Raw genomic sequence first — 21,878 nt, 5'->3', positions numbered from 1 at the left:
CTGAACTATGGTGGCAGAATTTCCTTCCTGCAAAGGGAGTTATGCAGTAGAAAGCCAGCTGGGCTCATGGAGGAGGTCAGCTGCATCCCATACGGGCACTGGCTCAAGAGAGCCTGAGGCAGCTCCTGGCGCCCAGCTTCAGCCCAGCAAGGCCTAGTCACTGTGGCCACACGGGCTGAGCCAGCAGGCGGACGATCTCCTTCTAACTCTGCCTTTCAAATAAATAAATTTCTTAAGGGAGAGGGGAGGAACAAAAACAGAACATTATGTTAACCAATTCATAAAAACAGACTGATAACCTACTTTACATAGGAAAACGCAACCACAGCCTTCACGGTCTTACGGACGCTGCTGAGATCTGTCTGGTTAGACAGTTGCCACCAGTATTTCAAGCATAACATGAAGGCCTGCTGCGGCTCTGCATGTGAACACAGAGGTGAACTGCCGTGCCACGCACAGGGCTCTGCTGCTCCTCTCGGCTCCTCACACCGAACTCTGCAGAGACCAACCACTTTTCCTTCCAAGGCATTTTAACTTTTGACCAGAGATAAAATTAGCCATCTATTTTTCTTAAATTCGACATCATCATCTATTCCACTCAGGATAAAGACTTTAAATTACCTAGTATTCATTTTGTGTGTTTGAAAACCTAAATAAGGATCAAGAACCAAGCTGGTGGCGAGGTCATCATTTTCACAGAGCTCCTTGGCAGACATTCCAGAAGACGGCACGTAGCGGCTCTGCCCTTCAAACCCTGAGTTCCCATGGCCTGTGAGAAACAGAGAGCAAAGTTAGCTCCAACTGGAAATCACCAGACTTTTCTAACATCTTTAGTGAACAGAAACCACTTAACCTAAGAATTCAGTACGCCTGGGGAGCTGGTAAGCAAGGAACACCAGTTCCGGGAACCGAGTGTGGCCGGCTTTGGTTCAAAGCTTTCCTCTCCCCTCCAGGTAACAGCTGAGAAAACAGTGGCTGCAAGAGGGTGCCTCAGCAATGACAGAAGCCAAGGCAGACAGGACTGAGGTCAGAGGCCACCCAGAGCAGCACGCAGCATCCCAACTCTAAAGGGCATGCCCTGAGGGACACAAACAGAGCTCTTTTATCTGCTGGCTCACTCTCCCAATGTCTGCAAAGTCTGAGCTGGGCCAGGCTGAGGCCAGGAACCAGAACCCCACCCTGATCTCCCACATGGACAGAAGGGTCACCTTTTTTTTGTAAAATTTATTTTTATTGCAGTTATATATATATAGAGAGAGGAGGACATACAGAGAGAAATATCTGTCGTCCAATGATTTACTCCCCAAGTGACTGCAACAGCCAGTGCTGCACCGATCCAAAGCCAGGAGCCAGGAGCTCTTCTTCCAGGTCTCCCATATGGGATCCCAGCGCGTTTAAAGCGAGGACTTTAGCTACTAGGCCACCACACCAGGCCCAAGAAGGTTTACCTTTTGTGGCCTTCTGAGGCACACTGGCAGCAACCTGAATCAGAAACAGAGCAGCTGGAAGTTGAGCTGGCACTTGGACATGGGATGCTGGCAGCACAGAGCTGCTGAATTTGGCTCCAGTATGTCCCCCCAAAAGACTAAAGGTGCACACAGTTCAGCCTCATGCTTCTGGGCGGATGAGGGATTTTACTTGCTCTGTATCAGCAGCTGAGGCTCAGAGTTTAGGAACCTTGAATCTCAGCATGGCGTGACAGCCTAGTGCCTAAGTCCTCGCCTTGCATCTGACGGCATCCCATTATGGGTGCCAGTTCTAATCCTGGCTGTTTCACTTCTCTTGCAGCTCCCTGCCTGCCTGGGAAGGCAGTAGAGGATGGCCCAAAGCCTTGCGACCCTGTACCCGCGTGAACGACCAGGAGGAAGCTCCTGGCTCTGGCTCAGCTCAGCTCTGGCTGTTACAGCCATTTAGGGAGTGAAGCATCAGACAGATCTTTCTGGGGCCTGGCGCGGTGGCCTAGTGGCTAAAGTCCTCACCTTGAAAGCGCCAGGATCCCATATGGTTACGGGTTCTAATCCCAGCAGCCCTGCTTCCCATCCAGCTCCCTGCTTGTGGCCTGGGAAAGCAGTCGAGGATGGCCCAAAGCCTTGCGACCCTGTACCCGCATGGGAGACCTGGAAGAGCTCCTGTCTTCACATTGGCACAGCTCCAGCTGTTGTGGTCATTTGGGGAGTGAATCATCGGATGGAAGATTATTCTCTCTGCCTCTCCTTCTCTCTGTATATTTTTGCAATAAAAAAAATCAATGATTAAAAAAAAACCTGTCTTTCCTTCTCTGTAAATCTATTAAATTAGAAAAAAAAGAACCTCTAGATGGCAAAGAAGACAGAACGTTACACTTATTTCTAATTGATATCGGTTTCAACAAATAAGAACACAGACCAAAATATGGAACTGAAAATAAATGGATTTAATTGTGGAAGAAGCGCAGTGCAAAGGACAAGGACACCGCATTTCTGTGAAGTTCCAGCGACGGTGATTGAGTCTGACGCACATGGATCTCAGTGAGTGTTCTTCTCAAGGAACTGGTCCTCTCATTCACAAAGGTCAACAGCAACATGTCAAGGTTTCCACGATGAAGAGTCAGACAAGCAGCATGCCACTGAGGGGTTCTCTCCCAGAACACGACAGGCACACGAGGTCGAAGCGGACAGATGGCCCACGACGTCCATGGACGTGAAGCACTGATGCTGTCTTCTGTAACTGCTTTTCTCAGATACAATTCTCCCACTTTACATATGCAGTCCAGTATCTTCACACACATCCAGCGCATGCAACCATCACCCCAGAAAGACACCCCCATCCGTGAGCAGCTGCCCCATCTCCCTTCCTCCGCAAGCCCGAAGCACCCCCAACCCACTTTGTCTCAGGGCTCAACTTCATTCCTTCTTCCGCCTAACCACACTATGTAAGGACACGCCCCTTGTGTATCCACATGGGTTGTTACTACTCAGTGGGAATACCACCACCCGGAGCGCTTGCATCAAACAGTGACTGTGTACGCCTGTACTTCCCTTCTCTTACACACTGGACGGTGGAAGTGCTGGGCTTCCTGGCAGCTCACCGAGTGACCACTGGAGAGTGGCCAGGCGGCTTCATCCTCACACATTCCACCACCAGGATGTTTTAAATTCTCACACACTGGCCAACACTTCTCTTTCGGATTAGAGGTCTTTTTTTTTTTTTTTTTTAAGAGTTACATATTTTTTATTAGAAAGAGCTATAGACAGGAGAAAGATCTTCCATCTGCTGATTCTCTCGCCAAGTGGCCTCAACAGCCAGGAGCCCAGAGCCTCTTCTGGGTCTCCCACACAGGTGCAGGGTCCCAAGGACTTAGGTTAACCTTGACTGCCTTCCCAGGCCACAAGCAGGGAGCTGGATGGGAAGTGGGGCTGCCGGGATTAGAACTGATTCCCATATGGGATCCTGGTGCTTTCAAGGCAAGGACTTTAGCCACGAGACTACAGCACTAGGAATATGAAGAGGTGCTTTGCACCTCAATGACTTCTCTTGTGTGTACTGACTATATCTTTGAAGGAGTCTGTGGCCATTTTAAACCTGGACTTTGAGCACAGGCATCTTGTGTGGTGGCTCAGACACCTGCTCAGACCCCAGCACCCTAGCTTAGAAGGCCGAGGCTCAGGTCGGGCTCTGCTCCAGCTCCCAGTTCCCTGAGCCTGGCAGACAGCAGGAGGCAGGTTCAAGTGCTGGGTCTCTGCCTCCACACAGACCTTGATGGAGCTCCCCGCCTCCTCAGCTATGACACACATTCAGCAGTAAAGAGCAGACAGGGGTTTGCCTTGTGCTTCCCTCTCAAAAACTCAACATCTTTTTGTATCGTTTCTATGAAAATTTCACATGTGTATATATATTCTAGGAATTAGCCCCTCACATGCATGATTTGGGAATGTTTATGTATTTTCTTGCTTCTATGGGTTGATGGTGTGCAGTTTCAATGAAGCCCTGCTTTTCTGTTGTTTCTCCTTGTGTTTTTAGTATTACATTGCCTCATACAATGTCAAGAAAATTTATGCCTGTAGAGGTTTTGCAAGGTTTTACTTTCATTTTTAGGTCATTGATCCATTTTAACTTTTACATATGATGTGATACAGGAGTTTCTTTTGTATGTGGAAAAGATTATTTGTTTTCTTCTGTTGAAAAAAGAAAGGCACCCTTTGTTGAAAAGACTTTTTTTTTCAAGATTTTATTACTATTTGAAAGGTGGATTTTACAGAGACAGAGAGATAAAGATCTTCAATCCTCTGGTTTACTATCCATGGAGCTGCAACAGCCAGAGTTGGGCTGATTCAAAGCTGGGAGCGAGTAGCTTCCTCAGGGTCCCCGTGAGTGCACAGTCCCAAGCACTTGCGCCATCTTCTGCTGTTTTCCTAAGCCAGAAGCAGGGATCTGGATGGGAAGTGGAATAGCTGGACAAACTGGCCAGTTCCCATATGGAATCCTGGTACTGCAAAGCAGAGGGTTAGCCTAGTGCACCACCGCACCAAACCCCTGAAAAAACTATCTCTTTCCCACTGAATTTCCCTTGCACTCTTGCCAAAAAAATCAAGTGACTGAAAATGTAGGATTTCTGGACTCATAATTGTATTCTATCAATCTACACATTAACAAACACATGCCAGAAAATCACTGATTTGAACAATGCATTTATGTACTAAGTTATAAAGCAGCAGTTTCCCAGCTAGATGCTCCTCCTGCTGTATTGATTTAAGCACCAGAGGTGCACCTTCCTCTCAGGGTTCACTGCCAGATGCCCCCCAGGGGCTGATCCAAAGTCAGGAACTGCAGGGCAGGCAGGAACCCCTTTCCTTGAGCCATCACAGCTCTTTCCAGGGTGTGCAATGGTGGCAAGCTGGAGTCAGAAAATGAACCCATGTACTGTGGTCCAGGTCGTGGGCCTCCTCACTGTAGGCTAAATGTCACCCCCATTCTGTTGTTTTTCCAGACTGGCTGCTGTGGGTGCTTACGGTTCCACACAAACGGTAGCATCAGGTAGTCCTCTCCTGCAAAGCCACCTTGGTCTGTAGGGACTACACCAAATCTGCAGCTCACTGCGCAAGTTTGCTGTCCTAACAACAGCAGGTATCTCCACCAACAAACATGAGACGCCCCATGGCTCAAGAATGCATATTGGATGATGCCCTTTGGAATGGCCTGGACTGTGCATTCTACGGAAGGGAATGTTCCGTGTACATCCGAGAAGAATGAGCATGCCGGCTACTGGGCAGAACTCTCAAGCCATGTGCCAGATTCAGCTGGTTGACAGCATACCTGCAGTTCTCCTTCCCAGCCCATCCTCTGCCTATGTTGAGCACAATGCCTCTGCTGAGCTGCCCACCTTCCGTCCCAGTGTGACGCCCACGTGCTGTGTCTTGGAGCTCTGCCTCAGGGGAAGCTGCAGCCTCCTACCCAGACAAGCACTGGCTGTGCGCACCAGGTTCTCTTCGTCCCTGGCCCTCGGCGCCCGTCCTGCCCAGTGCTCACCATCACGCTGCCATCCTCACAGCACACCTTTCTCTAATCTACTCCTCTGTTAAGAGGTGCAGCCAGTGATAGCCAGCACCCCTTGACATCTGGGCAAATGGAACATGGTTGTGCCCCCCCCTTCTGTTCACAGCTTGGTGGGGTCTGTGAAGCTAACTGTGTACTTACAAAGAGCTCCTGAAAGGGGCGGGGCTAACAGCCCTGAAATGGTAATTATATCCTTCGTGGGAAGTACTTAGTGCCTGCGGACCTTCCCTTCCTCCTTCCTGCTAATAGGCTGTGCTGTGTACCTTCCAAACTAATTGGAAGGTGAGGGCTTAAAACCCCTGGCTCCTGACATGCGGTGCAGCAGTTCCTAGAGTGTAGCGGGAGCTGCTGTCCCCAGGCTTGGGCAATAAAGACTCCTCCTGAACATCCTACAGCTGAGTCCGGTGTGATCTCTCTCGCACTCTACAACACCTCTACACCTGTCTACTCTCAGCAAAGTAATTTCTAAATTCTTAGTGATCCCCAACAATTAAAACAAATAAAAACTTTTTTCGTACTGTGATATACAAAGGAAGCCAACAACAATTCATTAAAAGGCGTAAAAGATGGGTAATTTATGGACCAGAACCAGTAACACTTATCTGGTTATTATCATTTTTAAAAACCTTTCAATTCTCGGGCCCAGCAGAGTGGCCTAGCGGCTAAAGTCCTCACCTTGAAAGCCCCGGGAGCCCATATGGACACCGGTTCTAATCCCGGCAGCTCCACTTCCCATCCAGCTCCCTGCTTGTGGCCTGGGAAAGCAGTCGAGGACGGCCCAATGCATTGGGACCCTGCACCCGTGTGGGAGACCCGGAAGAGGTTCCAGGTTCCCGGCTTCAGATCGGCGTGCATCGGCCCGTTGCGGCTCATTTGGGGAGTGAATCATCGGACGGAGGATCTTCCTCTCTGTCTCTCCTCCTCTGTGTATATCTGGCTGTAATAAAATGAATAAATCTTAAAAAAAAAAAACAAAAAAACCTTTCAATTCTCATGAAAAAACGCGACAAGAGTCAAGGTGCAGGCCCACCACAGCTGCAGGGGGTGGCCGGCACCGACTCACGTGGGAATTCCTTCCACCGCAACTCCCCGTCTACCTTCATCCCAAGCAGGAATTCTAGCTAGTGTTTTACAGAAACAGTCATCTGCCACAGAACTAGGTTAAGGCCATCCTGGGCCCGATGAATAGCAGAAACCCCCTGGAAGATAAGAAGGAAATTAATCAGAACTGGTATAATCTATCTAAAACTCCAAAAACAACCCCCCACTAATCCAAACCACTGGAACAGTCAATTCCAACACAAGCTGAGAAAATCCAGGGGCTGATACTGTGGCACAGTAAGAGCCACAGCTTGCAGTGCCAGCATCCCCTATGGGAACCAGTTTGAGTCCTGGCTGCTCCATTTCCAATACAGTTCCCTGTTAAGTGAAGGGCCTGGGAAAGCAGCAGAAGATGGTCTAAGGACTTGGGCCCTACACCCATGTGGCAGACCCAGAAGCAGTTCCTGGCTTTGGATGGGCCCAACTCCAGCCACTGAGGCCATCTGGGGAGTGTGAATCAGCAGATAGAAGCTCTCGGAAGTCTTGCAAATAAATAAAATATATCTTTAAATTTTCTTTAAAGATTTATTTACTAATTTTATTGTAAAGTCAGATTTACAAAGAAAAGGAGAGAGGAGGAAGATCTTCCATCTGCTGGCTCACTCCCCAAGTGGTTACAACAGCCAGAGCTGAGCTGGTCCGAAGCCAGGAGCCTCGAACCTCTTCCAGGTCTCCCACATGGGTGCAGGGTCCCAAGGCTTTGGGCCGTCCTCGACTGCTTTCCCAGGCCACAAGCAGGGAGCTGGATGGGAAGTGGAGCTACTGGGACTAGAACCGGCGCCCATATGGGATCCTGGCGCTTTCAAGGCAAGGACTTTAGCCACTAGGTTACCACGCCAGGCCCTTTATATATATGTGTGTGTATTTTTTTTAAATCCACTAGCATCAAGATCACTGTTAGAGCAGAGACTGAAAATGCAGTCCTTGCAGTGGCACCCACTGCTGAGCAGCCTCCAGAGTTTACACACTGAGGCGTGGACATTTTGTTCTACTACTGAGAGGCACTAGGAAATAAAAATATATACCAAACCAAAGCTCAGACTCTGAGAAAGTCAACTTGTTCCCACTGGGAGGCACAGAAGTCATAAAGTGACGCTGTGAACAGTGCTTAGCTGCCAGCCGGAACAGTCGCGCTCTGTGACTGGACAGTTACGGATGTGGAGCTGCTCTAACACAGCTTTACCTATAACCTCTACATCTGAGTTGACTTTATTATTCCTATTATTCTGCATTAGTTATAGAAGTTATCAAATACAGATTCACATCACAAGAAATACAGTTTAAACTTACAAAACTTCAGCAACAGTACTTTAAACATAGAGAACAAAGATAAAAACTATGATTAAAATTACCTATCTATCTATCTATCTATCTATCTAATCTTCAGCACTAAATTTAGGTTTTCCATACTCTGGTAAAACCTATATTGTTAACTACAACAGCATAACTGTCTTGTAGAACACGTGGTCCACTGTGGACAGAGGCGACCCCGCAGCACAGCGGGAGCCGTGCGAGCTGGAGCGTGTACGTACATCTGCCGGCCTTGCGCTCGCCTGCACTCCGGCCGGCCTTCAAGGTGTCCTTGCCTGCGGGCTGTGCTTTGGACGGGCTCTGCTGATGCTCAGACACCTTGCCTCCGTTCCTGCGGCCATTCAGCACCATGTTCTTGGACTCTCCCAACCACTTCATCCCCGCAGACAGCCTGCCCAAGGTGCATTTAGTCACTCTCTCCAAACAGCCCAGAGGATAACGGCAACGCTCTCTCCTAAGAAAAACAAAACAAAGACCACATTTAACAGACCCCTGAGAGACCCACTTCACAAAGCATTAGCAAAACAAATAATAAACTATAAAAGCCCCACTCTAGGGACTATTTTGCCGCCCCCCCCCCCCATCATGGTCAAGACTACAGTGCCCTGAGACTGATCAGAATAGAAACCAGACAAGACAGGACTCTATCCTTTGACAGTAACTTGGACCCACTTAGAGCCATAGCGAGTGCCCCCTCTGGGCACTGTCACCCCACATGCGCTCCACTTCTGATCCAGCTCCCTGCTTGTGACCTGGGAAAGCAGTGGGGGACAGCGCATACCTGGGCCCCTGCACCCATGTCGGAGACCCAGAAGCAGCTCCTGGCTCCAGCTCCACCCCAGTCAAGCTCTGGTCGCTGCAGTAACTGCAGGACGAAACCAGGAGATGGGATCTTTCTTCCTCTCACTCTCTGAACCTCTTTCAAGTAAAAAAAAAAAAAAGTGACAAATACTGGGTACTAAATATTTGTCTTTTAGTTACTAATAATCTTTGCTTATATACAGGTCTATAGGTCTATACTATGCTCAGATCACAGGTGGTTGTTGTTTTTGGTAAAGACTTTATTGAAAGGCAGAGTTACACAGAGAACAATCTTCCAACCACTGGTTCTCGTCCCAGATGGCTGCGACAGCTGGCCCGGGTCAGGAGCTGTGTCCCATGCGGGTTCAAGCAGCCCAACCACCTGAGCCTTAGTCCACTGCTTTTCCAGGCACATTAGCCTAGCTGGATCAAAAGTGAAACAGCTGAGATTTATTATTTTTATTTTTAATATCCATGTGGGCCTCTGATTAGGGTGGGGAGGGTCCAGTACGAAGGAAGGTGGGTGGGACAAAGGTTTCAGTCCTTTCCTCTTGGATCCACAGGGGACGGAGGGAGAGGGCCACTCCTTGCTGTCAAACCACATCAACACCTGGAGAGGAGGGAAGATCCTTTGATCCTAAAGACCCCAATGTGGGAAGAGTATTCCAAAGGTGTTAAGTGGTTTTGTTAGTTTTGAGCTGTTGTTGTCAGTTTTTGGACCTCCAGGGTTGAGAAAATCTTTCCAAGGTCTATAGGCTGACCAAGTCCACTTTAGCGCATCCACAAACACAGAACACACTGCAAAACTTGGCCAGGAGAACTGTCCAATCTGTTCTGCTTTCCATTCTCCGATGTAGCCGTTAACGTGCCCTGCTGGTCTAAATGAGCTGGCCATCATGTCCTCTGTATGCAAGTGGACATGCTGTCTACAGGCATGACGGAGGCCCAGTCCCAACACAGGCACTCTAAGGTCAGACTACACATCCTGTGATCCGCCCTGTGGTCAGGGTCTGAGGACAACAGGTTAGTTAGGGGAGTGTCCCCAGGAAACCTCACCTCGGGTGACCTCAGGTTTGATTCTTGTGTGCGCCAGCCAGTGCAGGCTCAGGTTCATCTGTCCCTGCACCAGGCAAGGCACACCCCAGCGGAAGCAGCTGCCTCGTCAGTCCCGCTGACCAGGTATTTTGGCGCGGCCCATAGGGTCTGCCACAGACCCAGTCCTCAGCAGTACGAGTGAGCCTCGTGGCCTAGTCGGGGTGATCCCCAGTAACCTCACCAGACCCACCCCCAGACCTGGGTTTTGCACGTGTCAGCCTCTGCCACAGCCCAGATGCCATCTTATTTTCATGCACACCCATGGCTGCTGCAGCTTAGCCCAGCCTGCCCCACTCCCTGGAACCAGCTGTCACATATGCCGACAGGTGCCACTGCCTTGTGCAACCTGGCCCTGCCTCCAACCCTGGTTCTTGTGCTCACAGTGTAGTTACAGCCCAGCAGGGGCATGCCGCAGCTCCCCCACCAGGCATGTTCCCAGCCCTGGACCTTGCGTCTGCCAGGAGGCAGTATGGTCCAGCTTGACATGAATCGCACCCAGTCCTGGCCCTTGTCGCAGCTGAGCTTTGAACTGGAACTCAGATGGAATGTTGGTGCTGCACGCAGGGGCTTTATCCACTATGCCATAACGCCATAGGGGAGGGGAGGGGAGGGGAGGGGAGGGGAGAGGAGAGGAGAGGAGAGGAGAGGAGGGGAGGGGAGGGGAGGGGGAGGGGAGGGGAGGGGAGGGGAGAGGAGGGGAGGGGAGGGGAGGGGAGGGGAGAGGAGAGGAGAGGAGAGGAGAGGAGAGGAGAGGAGAGGAGAGGAGGGGAGAGGAGAGAGGAGAGAGGAGAGAGGAGAGGAGAGGAGAGGAGAGGAGAGGAGAGGAGAGAGGAGAGAGGAGAGAGGAGAGGAGAGGAGAGGAGAGGAGAGGAGAGGAGAGGAGAGGAGGGGAGAGGAGAGAGGAGAGAGGAGAGAGGAGAGGAGAGGAGAGGAGAGGAGAGGAGAGGAGAGAGGAGAGAGGAGAGAGGAGAGAGGAGAGGAGAGGAGAGGAGAGGAGAGGAGAGGAGAGAGGAGAGAGGAGAGGAGAGGAGAGGAGAGGAGAGGAGAGGAGAGGAGAGGAGAGGAGAGGAGGAGAGGATCAACAGGCACAAGGCTTGCTCTGTTCTGGCTTCCCGGCAGGTATGTATCGGAGAGCCACTGGACACCCACCACAGCCCAGAGCCCAACAAGCTCTGCGCTTCCCTGTGCTCACAGGCTCAGGGTCCCTCACCCAAACGCTGATGCAGGGACACTGGAACATGCATAATGACAGATCTTGGAGACAAGACCAAAGTCAACCACCAAACTGACTTGTTTCACATGCACCTTATCCACACACTGGGAAGGTAATTTAAATTTAACGACTGCTTTAAGCCAACATACATACACTAGCTGTGTGTTGGTGGGGAGCCATCTGATGTTTGCACACTTGCATACATAACACTCAAACCAAAGCCAGCACATCTGTCCCCTTAAATATCATTTCTTCGTGGTGAAGAACTAACATATCTAACCATAACTTAGTCCCAAAATATTTTATACAGTTTTTGCAACGGTGAAAAAGGCTCCTGGCCACCATGCAATGGAATACCTAGGTTCAATTCCCAGCATTGGCTCCTGTCTTCAGCTTTTTACCAGTGCATTTCCTGGGAAGCAGTGGCGTCAGCTCAAGTAACTGTGTTCCTGCAGCCCATGGAGACCTGACCCAAGCGCCCAGCCGCTGCAGGCATGTGGGGAGTGAGCAGCAGGCAGGAGCTTAGTCTGGGAACAAGATGAGATCAGTTAAGAGATGACTGCAATGGCCAGAAGAGAACCAGCAGCCTGCAGAACTGGCAGGCTTTGGTGGACAACAGGGCCCGCTTACAGGCTGACCGTGGGTGTGAGCAAGCAGGACTCCAACAGGTGCTCCAAACAGAGGGCTAGGATGAGTCCTGGATGAGGTGACGCAGCCCAGAGCCTGCAGGACAGGTCCTAAGTGGGACACGGGCCACATTAAACCATCTGGGAACGAACATGGCTGAGGTGGCTCTCAGGACGGAGGGGCACTCTGCTATCTGGAGGTGCAGGCGAGGAGAAAGCAGCACAGGGCTCGCGGAAACGACCACCCTGTGTCGAGGCCGCTGAGGCCAGGGCCACCATGACCCACGACCTCTGCGCAGAAATGACATGTGGCTTTGCTCAGGAAATAGATGGCAGGGCCAGCCCTGTGGTGACAAAGGTTACAACACTGCTGGCAGCACTGGCGTCCTACACTACAATGCCAGTTCACGTGCCACCCGCTCCGCTTCTGACCTCACTCCTTGCTAAGGAGCCTGGGAGAGCAGCACTTGGGCCCTGCCGCCCCTGTGGGAGACCTGGACCGAGTCCGGGATCTGACCATTCGGGAAGGCAACCATAGGACGGAAGAGCTTCCTGCCTGTCTCACTGCCTCTCAAGTAAGTAACTGATCAGTTAATTCTCTGGATGTGAGCAGCACAGCTCACTGGAGTCTGACGAGGTGGGACTTCAGCAGGCGCTGTGTGCATGGCCTTTCCCGGGGCTTCTGAACCCTCACAATCTCCCTCTGAATTACAATTCTTACTTTAGCACCCTTCCAATTTGTTACACCGATGCTAAATCATTCTTAAATGTCTTCCAGTACTAGAAAGGTGACAAAGGAAGGAAGGGAGCCTCCCCCTGCTGGCTCCAGGGACACACTCCTCCTGCCCCAGCCTGAACAGCACCACTTCTGAGAGGTTTATCAACCTCCAAGGAAACAGGAGTAAGACTCACAGTTCCCACCGGCTCAGTGGGTCAACAGGTGGGGAAACCAGTTCCCACCGCAGAGTCTAGAATGAAACAGAAATGTTGGGACACAACAGGTGGGACCTGCGTCCCAAGGCAGAGTGCTGCTTCAAGGCCCAGCCCCTGCGCTTCAGTTCAGTTTCCCAGGCGTGGCCCCTGACCACCCAGGTGGGACATGTGGGTGGTGTTCTGAGCTGGCTTCAGCGTGGCCCTGGCCTTTGTGGACACCTGGGGAAGGGACCAGCTGAAGCAAAATCTCTCTGCCTTTCAAGTATAAGAAAATGAACAATTCCCAAAAATGGGCAGGACAAGTTTGCATCAGCATAAAACACTGGAAAGATGCTAAAACATGGACCGTAACTAGGGCTGGCATTATGGCGCAGGGTCAAGCCACCACCGGAGACACTGCAGTCACCCACGAGTGCTGGTTTGAATCCTCATTGCTCCTTTGCCTGGGCCTCTGCTACCTCGTGGGAGACGCAGCCCGAGTTCTATGCCCCTGGGTTGGGCCTGGGCTAGTCTGCCACGTGGCCATCTGGAGGTGAACCAGTGGATAGAAGATCTCTTCTCCTTCTTACTACCCACTCCCCACCAACAACTTTGTATTTCCAACAGATAAAGAAATCTTTGGGCCCGGCGGCGTGGCCTAGCGGCCTAAGTCCTCGCCTTGAACGCACCGGGATCCCATATGGGCGCCAGTTCTAATCCCGGCAGCTCCACTTCCCGTCCAGCTCCCTGCTTGTGGCCTGGGAAAGCAGTCGAGGACGGCCCAGTGCATTGGGACCCTGCACCCGTGTGGGAGACCTGGAAGAGGTTCCTGGTTCCCGGCTTCGGATCGGCGTGCACCGGCCCGTTGCGGCTCACTTGGGGAGTGAATCATCGGACGGAAGATCTTCCTCTCTGTATATCTGACTTTGCAATAAAATAAATAAATCTTAAAAAAAAAAAAGAAAAAAGAGAAGTCTTTAAATGCAATTAAAGGGGACACTATTCATATCTCAACAGTTTTACAGGGATAGGCATTTGCTACGATGGTTATGACACAACTTTGGACGCCCACTCCACAGCGGAGAGCTGCGGTTTGGGGCTTGCTCTTCTGTGGCTGCCTGCCAACGGATCCAGCCCCGGGGACCTGGGCTCCTGGCCTCGCCTGGCCTCGCCTGGCCTCCCTGGCCTCGCCTGGCCTCCCCCAGTATCTGCGAGGTGAACTCTCCGCATCACAGAGCAATGTTTTAAAGGCAGAGTCGTTTTACAGAAAGGTGCTGGCTCCTTGAAGCCCCCACTCTGTGCTAGGCAGACGGCTGCTCCACCAACCTCAGTGCCCTTCCATGTCTCACAGCCCCTTCCCTATGCGACATTTTCTTTTTTTGGTGACTTTTAACAATTGTGCCCAATTTCAGAACTCTAATCCAAATATCCATCCCCCTCTTTTTCCAGTATTTGAAGGGCAGAGTTAAAAGAAGGAGGGTGGAAGAGCTTTCCTGAGCCGGTACACTCCCTCACAGGGGCAGTGGCCAGTCTCCACTGCATTCCCAGGCACACTAGCAGGGGCTGGACCTGGAGCAGTGTAGATGGCAGGTTAATCTGCTGCGCCACAACACTGTCCCTCATTAGCATCTTTTGAAGAGTTTTGTTTTGTTCTTGCTAACATCTTGCACAAACAAGGATTTTCCAAATTTGTTAAAAAAAAAAAAAAAAAAAAACAAAAACACTGAAAGACTATCAAGAATGTTCCCATCATTCCCGTGACACCACCAAGAACCCTGCCCGGCTTACACACTGGATCTGTCTGCTGACAGTTATCTAAGAGAACTGTCCAGTAGCAGAGAAACACTCTATGAGACCGAAAACGCCAATACACAGGTTCAACAGTAGGCCCGAGCGTGTCAGGCTTTTGGAAACATTCCTTCAGAAACGTGATGCACACACCCACAAAGCCCAAGTGATTCTGCTATAATTTTGAAAGAAAATAAAATTCTAAGGAATTCTTACCTGTTAAATGCGTAACTTTTAAAAATGAGCATGCAGTTACCATTATATGTAACAAAATTGCAGCTACAAATACCGAGGACAACCACACAAGCTGGCAGCTGTGCCCCAGCAGCCTGCGCACCCCCAGACTTCCTCACAGGCACAGCACCGCTTGCACCCCACATCACCCAGCCCAACTGCACCTCCTTTGTGCCACCACTAAGGTCTCCTGCTCACTGGGTCACAACGACCCCTGCGGGGAGCACCGTGCGCTCCGGGGTGCAGGACAGGCCCACGCACCTCACCACACTCCCACTCCCAGCTTTGGACCTCTCTATTTGAAAGACAGTGACAAAGAGGGGAAAAGACAGACAACTTCAGCTGGTTTGCTCCCCAAATTCCCTCAGCAGTTGAAGATGAGCCAGGAACTCCATCTGGGACCCGGAGCCTGGCCCTATCTGCTGTCGGAATGGGGTGTTAGCATGTTGGCAGGAAGCTGCAGTGGAAACAGCACATCCATGACCTGAGCCAGGCACCACTGCAAGACAATGCCTGCCAACCACGCTCCCTCCTTCTTCCAAAACATTTATTCATTCATTCGAGAACACTGTACAGAGAGAAAGATAGATGCGGGGGAGGGGGAGGGATGAGAGGGAGGGAGACAGAGATGGAACCTGCTGATAGTTCACTCCCTAGATGACCACAACAGCCAAGGCTGAAACCAGATGCATCCTCAGTCGCCCACGTGGGCGCAGGGTCCATGCATCCCGAGTCGCCCACGTGGGCACAGGGTCCATGCATCCCGAGTCGCCCACGTGGGCACAGGGTCCATGCATCCCGAGTCGCCCACGTGGGCACAGGGTCCATGCACCCCGAGTCTCCCAAGCATTTGGTCCAAGCGCTTGGTCATCTGCTGCTGCTTTCCCCAGATCATCAGCTAGAACGTAAGCAGAACAGCCATACTGGATGCTGGCACTGCAGGCAGCAGCTTAACCTAGATGCCACAAGCCCGACAGGTTATTAGTTCTTTCCTCAAAACCTGAAAGTACTAAAGGATTCTGCAACGTATCAAAGAATTCCAAATCCATCTGTAACCAACAGATTCTGAAAACCCTTGGATTCCTACAACAGCAACTCCTGGCGGACATGAGAATAGTCGGACAGGGTAATTACCGCCTCACTGATTCGCGAGAACATCACCATTAATTTATGTTCACACCTGTAGCCTTACACTGGCTCCTACAGATGCTGTCAGAACTGCAATCTCACTGCAGAAGCCAGGTAACTTGGCGATTCTTCTCTCTGGGAGTCGTAGGCAGGACGGGGGCAACAGCACGTCACCCAAGCCTGGAGCTGTCACATGCATCCCAAGGCTGGCCAGTGAACTGGCTCATGGATTGCACTGCAAAGGTTAGGTCTCTGCCTGCGCAAAGCCACTGCAAAGGCCAAGTGCTCCCGGTCCATCTGCGACCCTACTAGCATTTAAAGGATCAAGCACAGAAGTGCCCAGCTTGCCCAACTCAGCAGCCTGCCCCAGCACCCACCCGCTACAGTGTCTCCCTCAGGCAGCCAAGGCAGACACCGGTAGCCAGCATGCCCCTGCAGCCACCAGCAACAGACATGGCCACTGCCCATCAAGTGGAGTCTGCTGAGCCGATGGCTCTCCAGGCAGCTAACTAGCAGGCTCCAAATCACTCGGCAATATGCACACCACTCTGCAGGCAACACGCTCTGCAGGCGTCATTAGCTGTCAGTAAGGACTCGGAGGTGAGACCGTTCTGGCTTATCCACCAGAAGCCTTTCCCAAAGACAGGCCGAGGGAGCCTGTGCCTCAGAGGGAGGGAAGGAGAGACTGGCATGACGTGGCCACAGGTCAGGAACGTGGTAGCTGCCAGAGGCCAGAGGCCAGGGATGGATCCTCTCCTACAACAAGGCTGTGCCAACACCTTGACTGTGACCCAGCAGGAACTGCTGTGCCTAGGCTCTGGGAGAGAATACATGCCCCTTTTTTGGCAAACACTGAGGGGCAGCAATTCCTCCCCACAGCCACAGGAAATCAATATAGGGACCACAAAAAGCTGAGGCAGACAGGCTTCTCGGTTGTCAGGGCCCAGAAATACTTAAGAGGTTTCTGCTGCCAAGACTTGCTTATTCAAAAACCAGGGTCACACAGAAACAGACAGATCTTCCAATGGCTACTTTGCTCCCTAGAAGGCTGCCAGCTGGGAGGAGCCAGGTGCTTCTTCCAGGTCTCCCACTTGGGCAGCAGGGTCCAAAGCACCTGGACCCATCTCTGCTTTCTTTCCAGGCTATCATCAGCAGGGAGCTGCATCAGGAGTGGAGCAGCTGGGACTCGAACCAGTTCACACATGGGACACTGCTGTTGCAGGCGGCAGCTTGGCTTGTTATGTCACCTTTGCAAACAAGATATCCTTGTGCACTGACATGTCCAGACGCACACAAGGGATCTCTAGGTCAGCAGGGGGCGCCAACTGCCTCATCAGAAGCTGGAGAGAACAGGCTGGACAGTTCTGGCCAGTTCGGCAGCATGTTCCTGGATCTACAGATGCACTTGGGTAGACATGGTCATGTCTTAGAGCAACAAACCAACAACTTCTCAGAACTATCAAAACCACTCAAGTAACGCCCTGGAGCACTCTTTCCTTCACTGGGTTTCTAAGGCCTCATCCACTGGCTGTCCTCTATCCCTGTGTGCTAATACAGCTGGACAGCAGCATCTCCGCCCCTCCTCCCCCCCCGACATCTGTCCCCCCTCCCTCTGGGGCTGACCCCCCACAGACATCTGTCCCCCCTCCCTCCCTCTGGGGCTGACCCCCCCCCCCGACATCTGTCCCCCCTCCCTCTGGGGCTGACCCCCCACAGACATCTGTCCCCCCTCCCTCCCCCTGGGGCTGACCCCCCACAGACATCTGTCCCCCCTCCCTCCCTCTGGGGCTGACCCCCCACAGACATCTGTCCCCCCTCCCTCCCCCTGGGGCTGACCCCCCACAGACATCTGTCCCCCCTCCCTCCCCCTGGGGCTGACCCCCCACAGACATCTGTCCCCCCTCCCTCCCTCTGGGGCTGACCCCCCACAGACATCTGTCCCCCCTCCCTCCCTCTGGGGCTGACCCCCCACAGACATCTGTCCCCCCTCCCTCCCCCTGGGGCTGACCCCCCACAGACATCTGTCCCCCCTCCCTCCCTCTGGGGCTGACCCCCCACAGACATCTGTCCCCCCTCCCTCCCTCTGGGGCTGACCCCCCACAGACATCTGTCCCCCCCTCCCTCCCTCTGGGGCTGACCCCCCACAGACATCTGTCCCCCCTCCCCCCCTCTGGGGCTGACCCCCCACAGACATCTGTCCCCCCTCCCTCCCTCTGGGGCTGACCCCCCACAGACATCTGTCCCCCCCCTCCCTCCCTCTGGGGCTGACCCCCCCACAGACATCTGTCCCCCCCTCCCTCCCTCTGGGGCTGACCCCCCACAGACATCTGTCCCCCCCCTCCCTCCCTCTGGGGCTGACCCCCACAGACATCTGTCCCCCCTCCCTCCCTCTGGGGCTGACCCCCCACAGACATCTGTCCCCCCTCCCTCCCTCTGGGGCTGACCCCCCACAGACATCTGTCCCCCCTCCCTCCCTCTGGGGCTGACCCCCCACAGACATCTGTCCCCCCTCCCTCCCCCTGGGGCTGACCCCCCACAGACATCTGTCCCCCCTCCCTCCCCCTGGGGCTGACCCCCCACAGACATCTGTCCCCCCTCCCTCCCCCTGGGGCTGACCCCCCACAGACATCTGTCCCCCCTCCCTCCCCCTGGGGCTGACCCCCCACAGACATCTGTCCCCCCTCCCTCCCTCTGGGGCTGATGCTCCCCCACCCTACAAAAGGGCCAAAGAGGTGTGCATCCCTCTTGACTACATAAACAACAGTAAGCAGAAAATTAAAAACTAAAAAATAAACCCAACAAGGGCTCTGCCATTTTAAATGCAGGCATGGACACAGGTACAGAGCCACACGGATGCTGCAAAGAAACCTGGCCTGTCAATCACAAAGGTAACTCCTCACCCTGCACTAAGGAAGACTGCTTCATTAAAGAAACCACTGCCTTATAGTTTATTATATATATATATATATGCTCTCTACACATTAAAATAATGGATTTTATATAAAAGCATATAAATCTTTGCAGAAATTCACAAGACAAAAGTCCAGCTGATACAGCTGAGGAAAATTTCACAAAAAAAATCACACCTTCCCCCAACTGCAACAAAACAACCTACTGCATACTTGTGCACATGCTGCCCGAGTGCAAGCCCACCAGGGGTGCCCGCTGACCTAAGCACAGCCCACTGGGGTGATCTCCCTGTGCCACGGCAAGGGAGACGTTCAAGGGGCTGAGCCTAGGTCTGGGTCTTTTTCTCAATTTCTTTCTTTCTATTGGAAAAACAGAGAGAGATGAGAGGTGGAGAGAAAGATCTTCCATCCGCTGGTTTTCTCTCCAAATGGGCATTAAGGCTAGAGCTGAGTCAACAGAAGCCAGGAGCTTCTTCCGTCTCCCATGCGGGTGCAGGGTCCCAAAGGCTTGAGCCATCCTCTACTGCTTTCCCAGGCCACAAGCAGGGAGCTGGATGGGAAGTGGAGCAGCCAGGACACGAACCAGGACCCACATGAGATCCAGGCGTTTGCTAGGAGAGGATTAGCCAACTGAGCCATTGTACCAGGCCCTAGGTCTGGATCTTTAAGCCCACATCTGCTAAGGATGTGGCACCAGAGCCAAGGCCCAGGCCCTTCAGCTGCCCCAGGGCTCTGCGGCAGCATCCCTTGCACTCACCACCTGACCTTCCTAACATCGCACTTGGAAACTTACCAAACTCACTAACAAGGTCTGCCTCCTCTATCCAAGTGACTAAAGCAAAGGAAGGCGGCACTTGCCCTGTGGAGATGTCCTTTGCAGTCCTGTAACTCCACGAGGGACAAAGAATAGTACCATCCGTGCAAACGAAAATGGGAAGGACAAGAGGGTCAGTGACCCCACAGAGTTCGGGCGTGCTGGCTTTTCCTCCTGCTCCTAAAAGGTGATTTCTGACAACATGTATTACTAAACACCACATCACACCACACCTCACACCAACCTGCAGAGGCAAACAGCCTGCTGACAGGACAATGCTTTTTTCAAAAAACAAACAAAAAAAAACCCTTTTAGCTCTCTTTCCCATGAATATTCATTTGAGGAAGGAAGGGGACCTAGCGTGTGCTCCTGCTAGCTCCCAGATCAGGCTGGGGCCAAGGGCCAGGGACTCACCCCAGGTCCCCTGTGGGAGGTAGGGAGCCTGCCCAGCCGCAGGAAGCTGAACTGCCAGCAGAGACCAGACAGGAACCCCAGGCAACTGGCTGTGGGGTGCTAACTGCCATGCTGCCCACCTGAGCCAGCTGTGGGGATTCTGCCTTCTGCCGTGGGCCATCTGGGGGCTGTACAGCAGCAGGTCACACGGAATCCTCAGCCTGCTGTGGACTGGCACTGTGGCGCAGCACAGAAAGCTGCCCCTGCAGCTGCGGCACCCTGCCAGGGGGCCGGTTGGAGTGCTGGCTGCTTCATTTTGGATCTAGCTCCCTGTTAATGTGCCTGGGGAAGCAGAGGAAGTCAGCTCGGGTGCTGGGGCCTCTTGGGCTCCTGTCTTCGTCCTCGCTGCCGTGGCCATCTGCAGGGCGACCTGGCACAGCAAAGACCTCTCCCTCATCAGAACTCTTTCAAATTAAGAAAATGAATCTTAAAAAACAAAACCAGAAAACACCTGGCCTGCCACAAGCTTGCTGCCTCTCCAGCCCCCGCCCCCTGCAGGCCCCTTGGCAGGGACAGATCAAATGCTTCTGCGGATCAGACACGGCCAGGACACCTTGATCGTCTTAAACCAACAGGTAACAGCACCGTGAACTTAGTGCCTTCTGTACTCATCTGTCAGTTAATTCTCACACCTTGCTTTTTTACACTTTACTTAAAAAAAAAAAAAGCTGTAAATAAAATAGGCTGGAAAACGTCCTGAACTGTGATAGGAAGACCGGCGGCTGGAGACCAGGCAAGCCTTAGGACAGTAACGTAGTCAGAGCGGGAGAGGCAGAGAGCAGCGCTGGTGTTAAGCAGAGGCACAGCGAAACTGTCCGACGAGAAGGAGGAGGAGAGATGAAGGTCAGACCAGACAACAAGACCACGGGGAAGTGAGTCGGAGGAAGCCTGGACGGGCCCTAAAGCGGGGCGCGGGGCGTCAGGAGGGAACCAGGGGCTGGCAGGAGAGCCACACAATGAAAGGGCCCTGCCTGCTTCACTCACAGCAGAAACTCTTAGACTTTGAAAAGAAACAAGCCCAGGAAGATAACTCACTCGCTCAGACAAGACGGGACTACATCAACACATGAACCAAGAAAGCATTTTGCGCTTCTTCCCTGGGCCTTTACATGAAAGGAGGAAAGGCAGGGAACGGAGAAGCAAAGAAAAAGACAGGAGGCAGGCACGGGCACCACTGTAGGGGACGGACGAGTCTGCCAAGGGAGCACCCTGCCTGGGCACCGCAGTGCCAGCTGCTGGCCAAGCCCACTGCTGCCTCGCTGTGACCAGAGACGGGCAGGAGTCTGCATGGCCACCCGGCAGCACACGTGCCACGCTGCCGCCGCCCAGCACACACAAGAACAGTCTTAGGAAGCGGGGACAGGGACCGCAGGCGCAGCGGCACATACATCAACCAATGCAGTTCTCTCCCCAACAGACTGCTCCAAAGCTGAAGAGCAACAGGACGGGACATGCAGCTCCTGAGCTCAGAGCTCTGAACGTAACGTGGGCTGGGGAGGGGCACGGGTACAGAGGCAGCCATTCTGCTGAGACACGCTAAGGGAGCCCAGCAGCACGCCAGCAGGGTCTTGCGTAAGAGATGAGCCAGATGACCGGGCGAAATGAGCGCCAAAGGCCCACTGCTGCCCGTCCACACTGCTGGCACTTGTGACCAGCCATGGGCGCGCCATGGGAGCTTGCCAGGACCAGGATTGAGGTCTGTCCAGCTCTTTAAGGGGGGAAACAAGGAGGTCCCCCCAACTTCCACGGCTCAGACTTCTCCACTGGCCCCCCAGATGCTCCCTTTTGCCAAGAGCAGGCTGGCTTCCTGCAAACCAGTGTGCTTCCCCACAGGACGTACAACAAACCTCTTGAAACCAAACACACCCTCAGAGCTCGGGAAACACACCGACACCCCAGCCTTGCCATGGGAGTCAGATGAGATGACAACCTGCAGGCCACGGCACCCTGGATTCACTGTG

At 52.8% G+C, this 21,878-nt stretch overlaps 1 protein-coding gene across 3 annotated transcripts in view; it reads right to left on the bottom strand.

Moving 5' to 3' along the window:
• KMT5B (lysine methyltransferase 5B) overlaps window positions 1-21,878 on the bottom strand; it is a 61,017-nt gene that overhangs the window by 34,810 nt on the left and 4,329 nt on the right. For all 3 annotated transcript variants that reach the window (XM_058662716.1, XM_058662717.1, XM_058662719.1), the window contains 2 exons: window positions 8,166-8,398; window positions 622-769 (listed from right to left, as the gene is read on the bottom strand). In XM_058662716.1, the coding sequence (XP_058518699.1) occupies window positions 622-769; window positions 8,166-8,322 (305 nt within the window). In that variant the 5' untranslated portion in view covers window positions 8,323-8,398. Of the gene's footprint in view, window positions 1-621; window positions 770-8,165; window positions 8,399-21,878 lie in introns of those variants that run through there.

The sequence above is a fragment of the Ochotona princeps genome, chromosome 4 (assembly GCF_030435755.1).
Source record: "Ochotona princeps isolate mOchPri1 chromosome 4, mOchPri1.hap1, whole genome shotgun sequence".
NCBI lineage: Eukaryota > Metazoa > Chordata > Mammalia > Lagomorpha > Ochotonidae > Ochotona > Ochotona princeps.
Note: the sequence above shows the minus strand (reverse complement) of the source record. Positions and strands in the feature narration are given on the sequence as shown.